At 36.0% G+C, this 21,453-nt stretch overlaps 1 protein-coding gene across 1 annotated transcript in view; it reads right to left on the reverse strand.

The window, feature by feature from the left end:
* Window positions 1–21,453, reverse strand: part of ARID2 (AT-rich interaction domain 2) — a 208,734-nt gene that overhangs the window by 42,241 nt on the left and 145,040 nt on the right. The window contains exons 12-16 of the mRNA XM_086399793.1: window positions 18,857–18,938; window positions 16,879–17,013; window positions 15,715–15,911; window positions 12,605–15,462; window positions 3,170–3,318 (exon numbers count right to left, since the gene is read on the reverse strand). Of these exons, the coding sequence (XP_086255919.1) occupies window positions 3,170–3,318; window positions 12,605–15,462; window positions 15,715–15,911; window positions 16,879–17,013; window positions 18,857–18,938 (3,421 nt within the window). The remainder of the gene's footprint in view (window positions 1–3,169; window positions 3,319–12,604; window positions 15,463–15,714; window positions 15,912–16,878; window positions 17,014–18,856; window positions 18,939–21,453) is intronic.

Below are 21,453 nucleotides of genomic sequence, written 5' to 3' on the forward strand. Positions count from 1 at the left end.
TGACAGTTGGACTATAAAGAAAGTAGAGCACTGAAGAGTTGATGTTTTTGAACTGTGGTGCTGGAGAAGACTTTTGAGAGTCCCTTGGACTGCAAGGAGATCCAACCAGTCCATCCTAAAGGAGATCAGTCCTGGGTGTTCATTGGAAGGACTGATGTTGAAGCTGAAACTCCAGTACTTTGGCCACCTGATGCGAAGAGCTGACTCATTGGAAAAGACCCTGATGTTGGGAAAGATTGAGGGCAGGAGAAGGGGATGCCAGAGGATGAGATGGTTGGATAGCATCACTGACTCAATGGACATGGGTTTGTGTGGACTCCGGGAGTTGGTGGACAGGGAGGCCTGGCGTGCTATGGTTCATGGGGTCGCAAAGAGTCGCACATGACCTAGTGACCTAACTGAACTGAACTGAATGTTATTTTTCTGCAGGGTTATAAATTATGGTTAAAGAGTAGTGTCCTAATTTTTTAGAGATACATGCCTGTAGATTAAAAAAGAAATTACTAACATGCGTGATGTAAGGGTGAGTAGTGCATTTCACAATAATTTATCGGTAAAAGACATAATTTTAGTTCTAAATCTGTATGAATCAAGGAAGATTCTTCATTAATATTTTTGATCAGATATTAAAGAAATCAGAGCATAGTTATTTAGCGACAATAGCCACTACATGTATTTTTCCACCTGGAATTTAAACTAAAAATGAACAGCCATCCCTTGGTATCCATTGGGGATTGATTCCAGGTTCCCCTCAGATCTGCAGATGCTTAAGTCCTTTATATATAATGGTGAAGTATTTGCATTTAACTTAAGAATATCTTCCTGTCTACTTTATATCATTTCTAGACTACTTATAATACCTAATACAATGTAAATGCTATGTAAACAGCTGTAAATACAATGTAAATACTATGTAAATAGTTGCCATCACTTGGGCAATGTTTTGCTTTTTGGAACTTTCTGGAATTTTGGGAGAATATTTCTAATTCCTGTTTGATAGAACTTTCAAGCGCAGATATAAAGTTGTTGTTTAGTTGCTAAGTCAATGTTCAACTTTTTTGCAACCCTATGGACATTAGCCCACCAGGCTCCTCAGTCCATGGAATTTCCCAGGCAAGAATACTGGAGTGGGTTGCTATTACCTACTCCAGGGGATCTTCCTGACCCAGGGATTGAACTTGCATCCCCTGCATTGCAGGCAGATTCTTTACCACTGAGCCACCTGGGAAGCCCTGAAGATATGAAAGGTCAAGTGTAATAAAAGCCTTTGCTCTCCTCATGTCCTTATGCTCTTGATATCTTAAGCTTCTCACAGTTCCCTGGGCATAAATAGTTCCTTCTATAATTCCCTGCACTTGCTATTATGAATGAAATTGTTTTTGCATGACAAACTCCTACTCATACTTTAAGAACCAACTCAAAAGTAATGTCTATAATGAAACATTTCTAACCATCCCAGCATTACATTCTGTTCATTATATTGCTAATAATGCTATAACATAGGAACTATTTTTTATAGTACTTATTTAAGCTCATTTATTTGTTTTTTGCATGTGCTTCCCTAAAAGTTGACAGTGATCTTTATGTCTCTACCTCCTAACACATGAGCCCTTCTAGAGGGTGCTCAATAAATATTTGCAGAATCCACTTCAACTAATTATCAATGCAGTATATCTAAAATTGACTTTAAAATTGACCATGTCTAAGAAGTCTTGTTGAGTATTTTTCTGAAAAGACTTAAAAAGACGAGGTATACCATTCAAATTTTGGAACAACAATCTTACTAACAAGATGGGAAACAGCCATGCATTTAGATTGATTAGCCCTTTCAGTGATTTTTTTTGTTGAAATACTCTGAACACTTCATCTAAAGAAGCTAGTCCCAAACGTTTTAGTGAACAAATAGCATGAACTTAGTACCTACTCCATCAGCTACTGTTTTGCGATGAAAAACAAAAACAAAAATCTTAAAAAAAAAAAAAGTATAGAATTTGACATCAGTGAAAAAAGTTGCAAATTAACTTACAACATAAACATTTAAAAAGTTATCAAATTAAATAAATGAAAGAAATAATGAGAGGAAACCTAAAGCACTAATTTTAAAAAACCCTTTTGACAGATTTTACACTATGGTCTAGATACACATACTTATATACATATATAAATGAAAACAATACTTACCCCTAGCAACATAATGGAATCTGAGATATTTTATTCACTTTTTCATTGAAAAGAAAAACAAGCAAAACCCTCCTGGTAGACTTGCCAAAATGATTTCATACCCCACTAACGGGTTGAGATTTAAAGTTTGGTAAACACTGTCCAAAGAAATTCTGCATATTATCAATAATCCCTAGGCTACACTGAAAGCCACAATCTTAGAACAAATCTATATATGAAATATGCCTATATCAGAAAAATTATGAATAGGAAATATAATTTTAATAGGACACAGTAATTTCTGCTATAGTTAGGAAAAGTAAAACAGAATCTTGATATCTAAAAAAAAAAATGAAGGATATTATGTACACCTTAGTCTTAGAGCTCTAAAAGGGACAAAGCCACGATTCTTAGCTGACTACTGTTAAAGGAACTGAGATTTTAGTTTAACCAGTATTACTCTCAAGTTTAGTATTATTCTCAAGTTCTCCTTCAAGTCTAAGAAAGCCTTGTTTAAGAAATGCAATTCCACTTATCAGTTATTAAACTGTGAGATAATATAACATTAAAAATTTTCATGGTGTGTCCATCTCAAACTTAAATTGAAGACAAATCATTCTTCCTAACAGATATCTTTAAGTGTCTGTTATATAGAAATCCTATGGCTGCCACTAATTGCAAGACACTTTAAAAAACTTCTTTTCAAAAAAAATTTCTTTTCATAGTCAAATATAACATAAAATTCTTAGCTGATTTTCTTTTGTTAAAATCTAATAATTAAACATTCTCTGATAACTACCATAAGGCAATGAAGCTCTTTCCAACATTTATATAAATTTCTTTAGATAACACTGGATCTGCATAAATATTACTTTCAACATGAAATATTTTTGCTAAAAAGTTAGTGATTTCAAAAGAAAATTTTCATGAAATCATAAGTAGAAATTTAAATACAAAGACATTCCAGAAAAAAGAGCATTTATGTATATCAAATAAAACTGCCATTTACTTTTTACAAGACTGCCACAGACACATGAAGTTGTGCCCAGGTTTTCTCACTGGATCTCCATGTTGACTAGATGCACTGAATGGAGAAGGCTGAGAACTGTTAGGCTGGCTCTGAATCTGAACAGCTGGTGAAGGTGTCATTGGAGTGTTCTGTGAAAAAGACAAACCACACAGTTTGTGAAATGACACTGAAAAACATTCATATAGAACAGGTTTGTGAATTTGATTACAGTGATAGTTATGCACTTTCAACATAAAATTCACACTTGGGAGTTTTAAAGATTATCTTTTGGATACTCTTTAAGAGGATAACTAGTTTCAGAAACATATTTAAGAAGTCAAATTAATTTCATATGAATCACAAAGGCAAGACTGCATTGTTACTGTCACAGAATACACATAACTTAGAATTAAAGATTTTTATACTAATAAAATTGGGTAGAAATACAACTATAGATTAAACAGAGAAAAAATTATAAATGCACCCATTTTATTTACTAACATATATTCTTCAAAAGAAAAAAAATCAACTGTAAATTATTATTTCTTTGTATAATATCTCCTTTAAGATTGTAATGAGTAACATAAAACCATATATAGTAAAAATCAAAGGGAATTTCAGATGTTAAGAATGATATAACCATTTAAGTAGAATGTTGTAAATATTACTTTGCAGTAAAAGCTATTTTAACTAACAACTTCAATCTTTAAAGGTGCTCTGTTATAAATTTTGATGGATTACACAAGAAAAGGATTTTAATTGTATGCATAAGTTTTCTAAATATTAGCTACATTTTTCCCGTTATATCCCATCCTTTTCTCTCTGAAAAACACATAATAATTATAACATAGCTTAAAACAATTTGAAACAATACATTTTGAGGTTTAACTCAGATTTCACTCATAACATACATAGCACAAAGGAAAAAATGTTAAATTCCTCACAGACATGATTAGCATACCACTTTCAAAGTATTGTTTAAAGGAAATACATTCAAACTCTGGGAAAATATTCAATGTATTTGCTTATTTATAAAGTGATATTGGAAACAATGGAGCAAAACTAAGCTAAAAATTGCTGAAAACCTCTTATTGGAAAATTATAGTACTTTAAAAAAAACAGACAAAACAGAAACAGATAAGGCTCTAGCATAAAAGTGAATAAAGGAAAAGAATAAAGTGCCAAGAGTGAAGGTTCTTAGAAACGTGGAGTCATAGGAACTTTTGAGTTCTAAGCTCTAAGGAAAAAAATTTACTTTGAGATGTGACTGAAGTTGTTTTTATAATAGAGTCTCATTCTTACGATTTTCTAATATTATTAGTAAGAAAATATATACACGCATGAAAACCATGCATTTTAGGGCAGTACAGGTATCAATGGCTAGAAGTTAAGACTTTCCAGCTTGACAGAACAGGACTCAGAATTTCGATTTGCCTTTTAACCAGCTATGTGGCCCTGGGCAAACTACAAAACATCTCTGATTCTCAATTCCCTCATCCGAAAAGTGTAATAAAATCTAACTTCTGGGATGGTAGGAAGACTACAGAAACTCTACATGAAGAGCCTAGCTCTAGATTCTCAATAAATGGCAACTCACTATTATTATTTATGTTAATAGAGAAGTACAGAGTGAAACCATATTCTGGAGGAAAGATGATGAGTTCACTTTGGGGACAAGAACAGATCAGTAAGTGCAATTATTTAGCTATAGTTAAAGTTAATTATCTAGCAATAGTTAAATTATCTGGCAGTAGTTAAAGCTGGAACAAGAATCTGACAATCATTTATCTGTGAATTCTTAAACTCATAAAAACTAACAGTGAGAAAGTAGACACAGGGGTCAGGATCAGAGAGAAAGGAAGGGAAGAATAACATTAGACTAAATCTATTTACCAGGAAAAAAAAAAAAAGTCAAACTGTTTCCTTGAAATGAAACTACTGCATAAAAAATTCCATGAAATTCCAGTAAGTAAGAGTAACCAAGAGGATCAGTTTGAATCAAACACAAATATTGAAGAGTGACAGAAATATAATCTCAGAATTATAACTGAAGGGTAAATCTGTCAGAGCTATCAAATTCCCTCAGAATGAACTTTCTGGTTCCCTACACTATTACCATTTACCCTAGGTATTTTATTGACTAGCTTGTCATATACTTTTAAATTAGGTTTATTTTTTTTTATATGCTAACAAAGCTTTATCCTATTTTGTTCTTCATTGTAGAACTCTTAACTGGTGTCATACACGAAAGTTAAATAACAGGGAATCATAGGGTATTTAGCCCCAACTGTTAATGATTTATGAGGATGTGGCAAGGATGACTGAAGTTAATCCAAACTGTTCAATTAAGAATGAATAAAAGACATATTAACCAAATGCAATGTGCAGAAAATTGTCTACACATTGCATCTGGTGTTCTCTGGATCTTAATTCAAACAAAATTTATAAAACACATTTTTAAAGACTAAGAACAAACTGAGTGTCATGCAATATTAAGAAAGTACTATTTTTGTTAGGTGTGATTTGGTATTATAAATACTTATAAATACATACTGAAATATTTATTAGTAACTTAAAATCTTTGGGACTTACTTTACTGCAGGGGAAAAACAGTGGTGAAGAAGAGATGAAACTAGAAAGGCAATGGTAACATTATTTAAAGCTGGGTGAAGGATAAGGTTGGGTAAAGGTCAGTAAGCCTCTATTCTTGTGTATGTCTAAAATTTTCACAATAAAAAGTAAACAAACAACAACAAAAAAACAGAGCTAAATATATCAATAAAACAAAATGAATTAAACTACTTATAGAAAATACCAAATGAAAAATTCCAAGACTTGCATTTTCTTTGAATAAAGCAGTATATTTACTTTACCGGGAGAAGTACCAATGACCTCAGAAACACAGATGATACCACCCTTACGGCAGAAAGTGAAGAGGAACTAAAGAGCCTCTTGATGAGAGTAAAAGAGTTGGCTTAAAACTCAACATTCAGAAAACTAAGATCATGGCACCTGGTCCCATCACTTCACAGAAAATAGATGGGGAAACAATGGAAACAGTGAGAGACTTTATTTTCTTGGGATCCAAAATCACTGCAGATGGTGACTGCAGCCATGAAATTAAAAGATGCTTGCTCCGTGGAAGAAAAGCAATGACCAACCTAGACAGCACATTATAAAGCAGAGACATTACTTTGCCAACAAAGGTCCGTCTAGTCAAAGGTATGGTTTTTCCAGTAGTCATGTATGGATGTGAGAGTTGAAATAAAGAAAGCTGAGCGCCAAAGCATTGATGCTTTTGAACTGTGGTGTTGGAGAAGATCAGAATCCCTTGGACTGCAAGGAGATCCAACCAGTCAACACTAAAGGAAATCGGTCCTGAATATTCATTGGAAGGACTGATGCTGAAGATGAAGCTCCAGTACTTCGGCCTGATGTGAAGAACTGACTCATTGGAAAAGACTCTGATGCTGGGAATTGAAGGCAGGAGGAGAAGGGGATGACAGAGGATGAGATGGTTGGATGGCATCACCGACTCAATGGACGTGAGTTTGAGTGAACTCCGAGAGTTGGTGATGGACAAGGAAGCCTGGCATGCTGCAGTCCATGGGGTCACAAAGAGTAGGACACAACTGAGTGAATTGAACTGGAAGTAGTATTTTTTATTTTTTCCTATATTAGAAAATTACATATTTCTTTTAACAAAACCAATTTTTAATAGTTTGTTTACACTGTATTGTATGTTTTTTAAAGTACTACTTAAACTATGTTTTAAGAACTAGGTCTTTTACATAAAATGCAAAATATATTTCTTTTAGGATATAAAAGTGCCTGATATTAACCATAACCCTAACTTAAATATAAATGTAAAAGTGGTCTCAAAATCATGTTTTTGGAATGATCACTCCTGAGGAATATTGTTCAATACTATTCTTTGTTCTGCTCTACTGAAGAACTAACTTTTCGTATTTTAGTACCTCTGTAGTACTGTGTGACCAGAAAAGTAAAATTAAACAAAGAATATGAAATAATTCTGTGATTCCTTTTTTAATGTAAAATTATCTAAAACGTTAATGTAGCAGTTTTACTTTTGGCAAAGATATTTCCTTTTGTTAAAATAAGAAATTATAATCTTGCCTTCCTTTAACATCTTTTCAAGAGTAAACTGTGGCTGAAACTTCTAGACTGTACTGATGTTAAAAATTTTCTGATATAAGACTTGGGATTTGAAGTTCTTAAACACTTATATATTATGAAGAATAAATCAGGCATTATAACACCTAAGGTCTAATTGAAAGAATAAGGAAAATACACTCTAAAGAGTAAGTAGAGATACTTTTAAATGCTTGTAAGGAACAAGAACAAAATTTATTCTAAATGTGGTATTAACGAGGTTACACTTAGTTTAAACAAAATACACATCTTTACAGAACAGAATTAAGATAATCACTGGAAAAGAGATCCTTGTGAGTGTGGGAAAGTTAATTCAACTCTTTAAAAAGGGTTATGGACAAGCTAATATCTAAGGTTCTTTCTGCTCTAATATTGCCTCATTTTCATAACCTATCCAAGTCCTCTTATTAAGTATAACTAGACAATCAACACATACAAAGTCTATCTTATAAACAGAACACATTGAAGTGTAAACGAAAAAATCATTTAGTGCTAATGATTTTCTTAATTATTACAATGTACTACTAGCTTCCCTGGTGGCTCAGATGGTAAAGCGTCTGCCTACCCTGTGGGAGACCCGGCTTCAATCCCTGGGTCGGGAAGATCTCCTGGAGAAGGCAATGGCACCCCACTCCAGTACTCTTGCGTGGAAAATCCCATGGATGGAGGAACCTGGTAGGCTGCAGTCCATGGGGTTGCAAAGAGTTGAACACGAATGAGAGACTTCACTTTCTTTCACTTTCACTGCTGCTGCTGCGTCGCTTCAGCTGTGTCCGACTCTGTGCGACCCCACAGACGGCAGCCCACCAGGCTCCTCCGTCCCTGGGATTCTCCAGGCAAGAACACTGGAGTGGGTTGCCATTGCCTTCTCCAATGCGTGAGACTGAAAAGTGAAAGTGAAGTTGCTCAGTCGTGTCCAACTCTTTGTGACCCCATGGACTGCAGCCTACCAGGCTCGTCCACCCATGGGATTTTCCAGGCAAGAGTACTGGAGTGGGGTGCCATTGCCTTCTCCACTACTAGTCTACAAATCTGAGCAGTAATATGCTTCAAAAAAAATTGACATTCCTGTGACTCTTGCTAAAATGATCTTCTATGGTTATGACTAGACATAGCCCCCCTGAGATTGCAGATATGCTTTCTGATAGGTTGGGTAACTTTTCAAACTCTTTATCAAAGAATCAAGGGGACCAGGCAGATACCCACATTCAATGTTAGCACCATTTCAAAAAGGATTCATATATGAAGGACAGAAAACTAAGGAGCAGCATCTATAAAATACCTTAAGTAAGTACATCCTTAAGTAAACTATTTTTATATACAAGAATCGGGCATGACATCAGATCACAGGATGAACAGATACAGATATATTCAACATGTGTTTTAAATGCTTCTGAAAAAGACAAGTCTTCAGTTAAGTATAATTAATTTTTTCCATTTTTATTATCTTATATGCCAATCTAGTACCATGCCTTCAGCAGATACAATTTCACGAATAGTGGAAGAGAGCAGGGCTCAGAAACAGTATCCATATTGTGGCAGATTGAAAATAAGTAGTTTTAAAGAAAGAAATGTACCTTGAAGTTAAGTACAGTTATTTCATACTTAGCTAAATACCATTTAAGTACAAAATATATGGTTATAGCATTTAGTTTCATATTTCTTTCCCCTTTATGTGTTCCTAGTATCTCTTCTGTAGTAAAATTAATACAGCTAATTAGTGGGAGTGAGAAGGAACAAAACTGAGAAAAGAAATATTAAATAACAATGGTATTAGGAAGGATTACCTGTTGGCCATTCTCAGCAGGGATATTTCCCTGCAGTCTTTCCAGCCCTGAGCATTCTGCAAGTCTAGAAGTTCCTTCTTGGTGTAAAGGTACCTCCTTAACATCCCCCACCCCTTGAAACGGTATAAAATAACAAAGGTGAGTGAAGTCGCTTAGTCGTGTCCGACTCTTAGCGACCCCGTGGACTGCAGCCTACCAGGCTCCTCCGTCCATGGGATTTTCCAGGCAAGAGTACTCGAGTGGGGTGCCATTGCCCTCTCCAATAAAATAACAAAGTATAGCTAAAAAAAAAAAATCACATTTAAATTCCTCTATTTCATCTACCTGTTTAAAGTGCCAAATCAAATACTGGATAAAATGGTATTAAACCAAGGTCTAAAATGCAATTCTAAGACTATATAAAGAAATTTAAAGAATCTGGGCAACAGTGGAAATGGTTTTTATTAACAAGCTCTTAGGAAGGTCCAACAGCCTCCCTTCCAAGGAAACTTATGATATCATCTTGAGCAGCTTGGTAATTTTTTAGCCTTTATGGGTACTTTATCCTATGTGTTAATTGCTCAGTCGTGTCCAATTCTTTGTGACTTTATGGACTGTAGCCCACCAGGCTCCTCTGTCCATGGGATTCTCCAGGCAAGAATACTAGAGTGGGTTGCCATTCCCTTCTCCAGGGAATCATCTTGATGCAGGGACTGAACCCGGGTCTCCTCTGTTGTAGGCATATTCTTTACTGTCTGAGCCACCAAAGATGAAACATACTTGCACCATTACTGAGCACCAGACTGTGTATTGGGCCTTGTGCTAAGAGTTATACACAGATATCCTGTTCTGTTTGTTTCTTATTCTTATAGACACCATCTATGTATGCTATGTCTCTTTTTCCTTGCAAAGTTTTACATTTCTATGTGCCAACAAAATACCAACTTCAAAAATAAAGACTATAGCTGTTTGAAATAAACTACATTCTTGGGGAGAATACATAAAATTTATACACATTTTTTAGATTAGGAGTAAGCATCACCAACTCAATGGACATGGGTTTTGGTGAACTCTGGGAGTTGGTGATGGACAGGGAGGCCTTGCATACTGTGGTTCATGGGGTCGCAAAGAGTTGGACACAATGAGTGACCGAACTGAACTGAAAATGTATTAATTTTATGGCTTGATTTAGATGTATATATGTCCAATATGTTAAATTCTAGCATTGTGATCCTGAAATTATCTTTCAGTGATACTTATATCTTATAAGCTAGTCATTAAAATAATGTTACATATAAAAGGAATATCTAGGATTTGACAAAGAAATCTTTTAGAATAGTGGTAAATGGGCTAAGAGCACGAGCTCTGGTTTCAGACCCACCAGATTTGTCCTGCACCACCTCATATTAGTTGGTAACCTTGGGCAAGTTATTTAGCATTGTGAGGCCTCTTCTCTAAAATAGAAATTATAATGTTTACCTAATAGAGTTTCTTTGTGAATCAAATGACAAAATAGTGCAAAATTCCTAACACAGGTCCTAGAGTTAGCTAGTATTGCTTGTTTTTTGTTATTTAGGTATCATTGTTGAACATAACCACACTGGAGGGTTAAAGGACGCAATAAACAAGGGTGGATGAAGCAATTTCATAGTAAGAGAGGTTTTCTCTAATCTGGCTTGGTCTACTGTAACTCTTTAGGATTACAAGGGAATCTAAAAAAAAGTGGAGCACATAAGATGAACTGGGAAATTGTTAAATATAAAAAAAATATGCTGAATGCTTAGTATATGTTAGATATTGCATTATTAAAAGAATTTTTCGTGTGCTTTTAAGTGAAAAACTCACCCTGTTGAAGCTTGACTAAAAATGACTTGGTATTTTCCACAAAAACTCCATATTAATTATTGCCATGTACATAATATACACTGAAGAATCCTCAACCTATTTAGATACCCTGAAATAGACCTAAGCAATACTAATATGAATTTAAAAAGTCATTATGCTCCCAGAGCAGTACTGTCCAGCTTTACCCATTCACATGAAGAAAAACACACATTAGTGAATGATGTTCTAAGCAAGGGATTCTTTGCTTTCTCATCTTCCATTTTGCTTCCCTACTCCCACCTCTCTCTTGTCATCTAGATTGGTATCAATACCAACACAATCTGCTGTTATCATCAGAAGCACAGAGAAAAAACCCAAGACAGAAGAGTGCTAGCAGAGTTGGCAACAGTCACAGAAGGTTCTGGCTGTGTAGTAATTAGGAAACAAAGAATGAAGTAGTAGTAATCCAGGAAACAGCATATAAGATTGTCCTTAAAATCTTTATAGGCTGATTGGATCCTCAATTCAGTAGCACTGATTTTAGAAAACACTTTTATGTACTGAGGCATGCAGAGAGGGGATAGTAGATATTTAAAAGGGAATAAATAGAGCAAAGGAATAAGAGACACAAAATATTAAATACCAGAATAGCTGAAACAAATTGAAATTATAAGAAATAAACCTTTTTAAAGAATAAAGGCAACTAATTCAATACCTAAGATAATAACACACTTGATAAAATTCTTATGGAATTCACCTTTTTTACAAAAGTACTGTGCAAGAAGCCTCAAAAATACACTCATGTCAAAATCAAATACAGAAATTCCCTTCTGGTGTACTCTTAGCAAACCTCTCCCAAACAAGACCAAGTTACATTTTAAAAATACTCCCTACAATGTTAGATGACAAGTACTTCTCTATCTTGGCTCTACCTTGCGTGTACAACAACATAGAAAAATGCTTTAAACCAGGGGTCCTCAACCCCTTGTCAGTGGCCTGTTAGGAATCAGGTGGCACAGCAGGGGTGAGCGGTAGGCTAGCAAGGGAAGAGTCACCTGCTCCCATGATTGGTATTACCTCCTGAACCTTCGCATTTCCCCCACCCCACCTCAGGGATGGAAAAAAAACTGTCTTCCATGAAACAGGTCCCTGGTGCCCAAAAGGTTGGAGACCACTGCTTTAAACCATGTGTTTAAGTTAACAACTGAAAATTGTTCAATATTACAAAGAACAGAGAAAAATAAAAGAGCACGACAGCTTGAGTACACTGGTGCTGCTGCTGCTAAGTCGCTTCAGTCGTGTCCCACTCTGTGCGACCCCACAGACGGCAGCCCACCAGGCTCCCCCGTCCCTGGGATTCTTCAGGCAAGGGCACTGGAGTGGGTTGCCATTTCCTTCTCCAATGCATGAAAGTGAAAAGTGGAAGTGAAGTCGCTCAGTCGTGTCCGACTCTTAGAGACCCCATGGACTGCAGCCTACCAGGCTCCTCTGTCCATCGGATTTTCCAGGCAAGCGTACTGGAGTGGGGTGCCATTGCCTTCTCCTGAGTACATTGCTAGGTCCTCCCAATTACCTTTTCAAGGTAAAACATGGAAGAACAGTGCATTTCCCCCTAAAATCATATTTACACATCAGGACTTTTTAAGAGAAATGTGACAGGACAATGACTCACCTGTGGGACCACATTCTGTACGTATGTTGGTGGATGCTGCTGCTTCTGCTGAACAGCACTTTCTATTGCTACTTTAGCTACAGTGCTTGGATCTGCTCCTGCTGGCACCGCAACCATCGTTGCACTGCAGCCAGCATTGTTGGGGTCACTGATTGTAACAATTCTAACCCCCACTTTATTTGGAATTCCTGTGACTGTTTCCCTATCATTATCCTCTGCTGGCCTCTTTACAGTTTTGCATTCTGCTGTGCCATTTGTAGACCGAACGTCAGACAACAGGGCAGGAGAATGGGACACTCTTGATCCTGAGTGGGGAACGGCTACGATTTGATGCCCCTGTATAACAGAGGTTGCAGAATGTGGTGAGACAACTACACTTGGGCGTTGCTGAGGCACATCTGAATTCAAACTTGAAGCTAGAGGTCCATTAGGCAAATCAGTACCACTAAACTGCTGTGTTGCCACATTTGAGGCCTCCTGTATACTGCTCACAGATGGTGAAACACCCAAAGTTAATATAGGTCCATTAGAAGTTCTTTCTAGTTGATCACCTTTGGCAGTATCTTGCTGAGTGGCATCTAAAGTCCCTTGTGGTTCCATTGGAGATATCTCACCATTTCCTACATGATTGGAAGTTTTGTGATTTGGAATGTTTTTGCTTAAATGAGAACCATCTCCTTTATCAAAATCACAGATTCCATTAACTAGAGGTTTTTTCAAATCACTTTTAATATCCTGCATGTCCATTTGTTCTGAGTTCTGTTTTCCAGATGCTCCATTCTCACCTAATTCTAACGATGGCCCATTACTGATTAGTGAGCACTGATTAGCCTCACTTTGAATTTTCCCTGAGTTTGAAGGAGGTAGACTTGAGTCACTGTATTTTCTCCCATTTAGAAGACTTCCCACCTGCATTTCATTTTCCTTTGTATCCCCATTGCTGGTGTTTGTGGTTCCTCGTCTGCAGGACGGGTTCTCCATGACTTCAATTTTACGTTCATGAACATGTAAACCTGTTGCTTCTTTTGCTTCCTCCTCCTTTTGGCAAATTATTTTATCACCTTTGAATGGGGGAGTAGCAGTAGTACAAGATGATTGTCCAGCTGGAGATGCTTGAGTGGCTGGAAGCGTTTGCACCTGAAGTCCAACTCCTGCCTGGGTCCCGCTCATGGTAATTCCTGCTGGAGCAATGAGCTGAGTTGTATTTCCCTGACTCACAGTTGCAGTTGCAAAACTTGTATTTGGCACAACTGTTATGGTTACCTGGTTGCCAGAAGTCCCTTGGAAAATGGTTGCTGGGCTATTTGAGATCAGCGGGCCTGGCAATATTTGTAAGTTCGAGATGGGCACGGTTTGCACTCCCCCAGTGGGTGGCATTGCACTTTGGACCAACTGAACATTTTGCTGCCCAACCAATAGCTGCTGAGCTGGAGTTTGCCCTTGCACTCCAAAACCTGCTGCTTGGTTATTGGCCACCTGGTACACCACCTGAGGACTAGGAGCTCTTGCATTATTTGGGGGAGGAATCTGTGGAGCTGGGAGAATAAGCTTACCACCGGGAGTTGAAGGACCACGCTTTGGAAGCAGCAACTGTTTTATCAGACTCGACTCACCAGAAGCAGGCTGACCAACTCCTGCATTTGTTTGCTGTGGTTGAACTTGCATCTGTACTTGTTGTGGCTGCTGAACTTGTACTTGTACCTGTTGTGGAGGTGCTGGTGAATGCTGCTGCTGTTGCTGCCTTTTCACAGACAGCATTTGACTGACAGTAGGAGGCGGTCCCTGTGGTTGAGGTGTGGAAGAAGATGACATGGCAGTAGGGACCTGGTTAGTAGTAGGTGGGACAGGTGATGGTGAGGAAGATGGAGTAATGTTTGGTTGTCCAGTTAGCTGAACTGCCTGGCCAGCTGGAAGAGCTGCTGGATTAGCAAGAACAATTTGGTGAATGGCTGGTGCATAAGTTTGACCTTGTTGAGCTGGCTGGCTTACAATCACTACACTTTGTTGGGTTGGCTGCTGTGGCTGTTGAATAGGCTGTTGTACCACTGTTGATGAAACTTGCTGAGAAGGGAGAGGTTTTGGTGCAATGTTTTGAAACCCTACCCTTGAGGGTTGTGGACTTGGGACACCAGCAATGGTAACCATTTGTCCTGTAGCTACCTGAAAATTCTGTACTGAAGTTGCTGAGACAATATTGGATGTAGAAGTCGTTACATACTGTGGGGGTGCTATGATAACAGTGTCCTGTGGCTGGCTACCAGCTGATGTTTGCTGAGATGAAGTTTGTACAGGTTGGGGTGATGTGGTGATTAACTGTTGACCCTGTGAAACTGTAGAAGTACATGCTGGTATGTTCTGAACTCTGCCAAATATATGACTCTGTGGGACAGCTTGCTGAATCACTGTAACAGGAGTGCCAGAAGGTATCTGCCCCGGTACCACTGTGTGTAATGGAGACTGCTGTGGAATTACTGATGGATGGTGAAGCATCTGGGAATTTACAACTGTAACAGGCTGTGGCCCTGTACTATGATTCTGAACCACAGAACTCTGTGCAGCTCCTCCTCCCACAGCAATACTAACAGGAACTGCTGTCTGGGGTATAGAGTTCTGGATTACTGTAGCCTTAACGACTTCACAAGGAATCGGAGCTTTATTTTGAATGACGGTCACCGGAGCATTTTGCTGCTGGTGGGTATGAATCGAAGGATTTGGTGGAATTCTTGAAACAGTCTGTGCCACAGTATGAACACCTTGTACTGGAAAAGACATTTGTGTTGCAGTCAAACTTGAAGACTGGTTGGTAACAGGAGTCCTCTGAAAATGGTTTCCTACAGTTTGTGGTCCATGAGGGATTCCTGAAATTATGAGGAAAAGTTAAAATTCACACTGAAATGACTGAAAAGCAGCATGCAGAAATTATTTTACTTAATTTCAAGAGAAAACAGTTTTAAGAAATTAACAACTTTGCACTATATGATAAAATAATAGAACAAGAAATAAAATGCTACTGAAAAACAAGGACAAGTTATACATCTTGAATGCATATAATACATGTTTTCATTTAGCCTTCTTATTAAATTGGTAATATTTAATCACAATAAAAATACCTGCGGGTGAAGGACTTGGAGATACATCAGGTACAGAATCAACACGAACAACGGGAGTAGAAACAGGTTGCTGCTGATAGTACATCTGAATGGGAAGTGGGATAGCCCTACGTTTTACTCCTACTACATGAATATGCGCCTGCCCATTGTTACTGGAATCCTCCACTCTCTTCACTGTATGATTTGGAAAGACTGTTCTGTAAAGTACACACACATTCAATTTTAATAACTAGCACATTAACAAAAAACACTAAATTCTAACAATGTTTACACGAACAGCAACAGTATATTCACTGCTACTTATATATGAACCAATATGAATCATATATTCTACAAGGATGGGAAACAAAGAATTAAATATTAATGTAAAAGATCAATTCTCCAATTTCAAAAATAATTATTATTAACATTGTAGGGTTTAAAACAATTCTACTACATATGTAATTAATAAAAAAGCTACATCAAGTCAATGCCTAGTTTATGAACTTTGCAAAATATCAAAAAGTCATGATGTTTGAAGACAGAGCTCAGTCACAGACTATTATTCAAGATTTTAAAGGGCGAACGCTATGTCTTTAACACATATAAACAGCAGGAAAAGCGTACACTTAATTTCTCCCTTTTCTTTCTTTGATAAACCTCAGAATGTTTAAACACAAACACCATGTTTGATATCAAAATTCCCTTCAATTTAAACTTCCACCACATTACAATCTAACCATACAAAACTTTAAGTAGTGGAGATATTCAAGACTAGGTAGATAGTTGGTACATCTTCCTAGGTAGCTCAGCTGGTAAAGAATCCACCTGCAATGCCAGAGACCCCAGTTCAAAACCTGGGTCAAAAGTTCCCCTTGAGAAGGGATAGTCTACCCACTCCAGTATTCTTGGGCTTCCTTGGTGGCTCAGACAGTAGAGAATCTGCCTGCAATGCAGAAGACCTAGATTCAGTCCCTCGGTTGGGAAGATTCCCTGCAGGAGGGCATGGCAACCCACTCCAGTATTCTTGCCTGGAGAATCCCCATGGACAGAGGAGCCTGGCAGGCTTACAGTCCATAGGGTTCCGTTGAGTTGGACATGACTGAGTAACTAAACACAGCACAGATAGTTGTTATGTTCTCAACAGAGGAAGGGGTATGTAAATTAAAGAAATATAAATCCTACCTAAGACATTTATAAAATCCAGTTGATGTTAGGATTCCACCACGAGCCAATTTACTGCAAGTTGATAGGTACTCAGAATACATTTCTGCTCGAGAGACAGAACAATCTGGATTTACTTCAAAATGAGCATTTAGCCTAAAAGAGGAAATAAAAAAAAATACATGGCATTATGCAATATACTATAGAATCTATACTTAACCATTTGAAGGCAATGTGTTATAAATTAATAATCATATCTTATTGATCAAATTTCACTATCATGCTATTTGCAAAATATATGCTAAGATTTAGGTAGACTAAATCAAATAAAAAGAGATTCCTTAATCATTCTTATTTTAGTATAAAATATCATTATCCACAAATATAAAAACCAATATTCACAAATATATGTGAATACATCAGCAGAGATGGTATGCTGGCAATAAATATTCTACAACACATTAATTTTATTCAGTGAATACTCAAAATATAACAGAAGCTCCCAATTATGAGTTATTGGTGATGTGAAAAATGAAGGAAAAACAACTAAACTTTTGTTGCTCTTGAATAAAATTTCTTCAGAAAAAAACTCTCCTAAACATTTAACTACTTCTTAAAACAATGATACTTCTCATGCTGCACACTCCCCTTCCCCACCTCAGAGACTCTATTCCTAATTAATTACAAGGTAATTCAAACTTCAGTTTGTCTTTGTTATAGAGTGACTGCAGCTATAAGTTAGGATTGGAGGCCTAGTTAACCATAAAGGACTCTTTCTAGAACTCACTATATATATATATACAAGACAGGCTAACCTACAGCTGTTTCCTATTAACTGAATCAAATGATAATTATGATAAAATAATTTAAAATGCTTCTCTTCTCCTCCCTAGAAATGGCAGAAATAAGAATTTATAAGACCAAGTCTGTAACTAACACACACACATTTTACAGTGGATGCAGTACTTATTTTTTCTAACTTTCATAACTTTGAGTATCGAGTTTTCAAATAGACCAGAAACAAAAAACTGTTTGGTTTCAATATAGAAGACAAATATTTTCAAATATCATTGGAAGATTTATCAAGTATAAAGCGTCAGGTTTAACAATACAGAATATGAAGAAATAGCAAAAAATTAGAGATATTACCATAAACCTGATTTAAGAAAAGTAGAGAAAAGTGTCATAGGAACACAGATATGAAAGCACCAAAAATATGGAACATAAAGTGACAGGAACATGGAATGGGAGAAAAATGTTAGAGAATGGGGGAAAAGGGAAAGAAGTTTTTTAAAGTAATACATCACCGAAAAGTGATCTTACATTTCAATCTGTTAATCTTCTAAAGAATTTAAGTTGAAATTCATAAGCAATGTAGAGGCAATTAGCCATGAAAAAATGAAATCTAACCAATTCTACATTTATTTTTTTTCAGGAAGTGGCTGAGATGTGACCAGTCAGTCTTCTCAAAAAAATTTAAAATTAATATTTCAATGTAGACATACTAGTTATTCTATCATTTGATTAGTTACCTCTTACTACTCACAAAAAGAAAAAATTAACTAGCAATGAACAAGAAATTTTGCTTTTGATAAAAAAAAAAGGGACATTTAATAACAAAATCTGGTTCTAAGAAGTCAGTCCAATTGTTTTAATAAAATATTAAGAAAAACAAATTCTATAATACAACAAACTTTATTTTCTACAAAATCAATGACAATTTTTTAACACAAATTTTGCTTGAAAAGAAGTGGTGTGATTTAATGAAATTTTAATCAAAGACTATTTTAATTCTGAAGATTCTGATACTTTACTTTCAAACTATTCCAAAATACAGGTGAAGTGATTTTATACTGTCGTTTCTTGTATAAATGATATCCTATTCTAACTAGAAAGAAATACAGAGTAAAACATTCTGGATGACTGCTGAAATAATTTCCTTTTCTCATTTGCTTTGTTCTTCCCAAGGATAAAGCCTTAATAGAAATAAACCACTTACCACTGACAAGCAAACTTCTCACTATCTATTTCCACTATTCCTGGAGGTGGAGCAACATGCTGTGCTACAACTGCTCTGGAAGCTAAAGAAAAAAATACATTAGCTACATCATTTTTTAAAACTACAGGCCATATTTAGTTCATGGATATGGAACCAGTTAATACTCACAATGAATACCTTTTAAAAAGGTGTATAAACATATTGAAAATAATAGAAATTTGAGAAAGAAACGTATATTGGAACACATATTAATTATACCAGTCACTGTCTTAGATCCTTCATACGAACTATTTTTTGTTAACCTCACAATCATTCAAATAATATGGATTATTTCACTAATATAAACTCTGTTTTTCCCACTTTCAGACACTGAGTTTTAACTTTATACTATTAATATCTTTTTAATTCTTCTGTGAGGTGGGTATACATAAAGAAACTAACACTCAACTTGATTAAAACAATTAGCCCGAGGACACACATCACAATGTATCAGTAAATAAGCATCTCTCTCAGATTAGTTACAGAAGCAGACTGCATCAAAAATAATTTCACTTTTGAATTTAAAATATTAATATTAACTCTGTAAGTGGCATATATAAAACTTCCAGATATAATGAACAAATAGCCAACTTCTATGCTGGAACTAATAAAAATAAGAAAAACATGGGATAATAGAAACGTGATCATATTACAGTAAGTTTATAATGAAATAGGAATCTTACATATTTATAGATTAAAAATTATATTGTTTCACCATTGAATCAGCATTATTAATAATATATGCTTTTTAAACCTACAAAATGTACTTTCTTTTTTTTTCAGGTGACATGTTAGCAAAGCTTCTCAGAACCCTCAAACAAAACATAAATTTCTAAATTACTGGAACTAGAAGAGCCCCACAGTCAGTCCAGTCTGTGAATGATCTGAAGCAATCCTGACCTATCTGGTGAGACCCCAGGCTTCCACTGGGATACAGCTAACAGCAGCCAGCCACGTTTAAATACTTACTCTCTATTAAACCATTTACATTTACATGATTTGTTTTAATCTTATATATAGTTCTAAATTTAATTGTCCCCATTTTGCAAATGAAAAAATTAAAGCTCAGAGATTAACAAAGAACACATGATGGAGACAGCAGAGCTGAGTATAGCTGGAAAGCCTTCTTTTAGGAGTGCTGACTTTGAATTCAGGTCTGTCACATTTCAGAGGACATACTGTGATATTCTGCTTCTTAACAGAACATCATAATTAGAATCAAAGGTATGTTTCTTGTGCAACCCCAGCCTATCTTTTTTCTTCTCCTAACTTGATGACTGTTACAGAAAATGCCTTTCTAGGGCCTAAATACATGTAGAAATTTCTCTTTTCTTGATCAAGTATACTCTAAGAATATACCCTACTCTGACTGAAATCTGAATCAATTAATAAACAATTGCAGGAAATATTACAAACTATGTTGAAATTATGAGAAACTTTATAAACAATGCATAAGGAAAAATAATAGAGCCACAATTAAAAGTATAAACTAGAAATATATAATTACTATGAAAGTGGCTACAAACTGAGAATCCTTGTCTTCAGGATACCTGAAGACATTCCAAAGAATACAAAGGGAACTTATACTTTAGAAGGAATCAATTTCCAGATTTTCAAAGTTTTGTATATATTCCCTCCTAAAACTGCTGTGCATGAAAGCAAGACCTCCTCTTTGATGACTGCTCTTTAATCATTTTGGAACAAAGTCTTAACTCTATTAAACACTGTAAGATATGGTTAAATGCAAGACTCTGGAGCCAGATAGACTGGCTCTGGAGTTCCATCACTCATCAGCTGTGTAACCATGGGCAAGCTACTTAACCCTTCTGGCTATAAAATGGGGCAAAGTAACAGCACACTGACCTCACTGATGGTTATGAGGATTACAGAAGTTAATATGTAAGTCCCTTAAAACAATGCCTGGCACATAAAGAGCGGTACGTAGATGTTAGCTATGATGATGATTGTATAAATACCTCTGGAACACCAACAGGAGAAGTAGAAACATTAGTATCCACAAAATGTGTTTAAACCAAGGTATTAGCGTAAGGATTCAGGTCTATCCCAGTGTTTTACATATTATAGTTAAGGGCAATGTACAGCCTTAAAAATTGGGTATTCTGGTCCTTTGGCGTGTTCTAAATTCAGATATATGATTAATATAAAGTGATGACAATTTCTGCTTAATGTCCTTTCCGCCTCCATCTTTCAACTACTACCAAAGAGTGTATTACTTTTTAAGTTAGAATCTTGAGTAAGTAAAGCACACAGAATATTTTACAGAAATACTGAAGGTAGTGGCATCTTATTTCATTCACATGACAAGTTCATGGCAAGTTTAACTATCTTAGAATTCTGAAATAAGGAAGATTTCATGCGAACATAAATCAACATATTTTCTTAGACTGAAAAATAAAGTTGAATTTTTTTCTAAGTAACAGAAATTGACACAAAATACCCTTGATTAATAAAGACTAACTTAATCAGTTAGGTTATGTGGCAGACCTTTTCCATAATTGAATGAGGTAAATCTCCAGTGCCAACTGACAAAAATGTAT

Source organism: Bos grunniens, chromosome 5 (assembly GCF_055505025.1).
Source record: "Bos grunniens cultivar Pamir isolate PY7600 chromosome 5, Bosgru_T2T1.0, whole genome shotgun sequence".
NCBI lineage: Eukaryota > Metazoa > Chordata > Mammalia > Artiodactyla > Bovidae > Bos > Bos grunniens.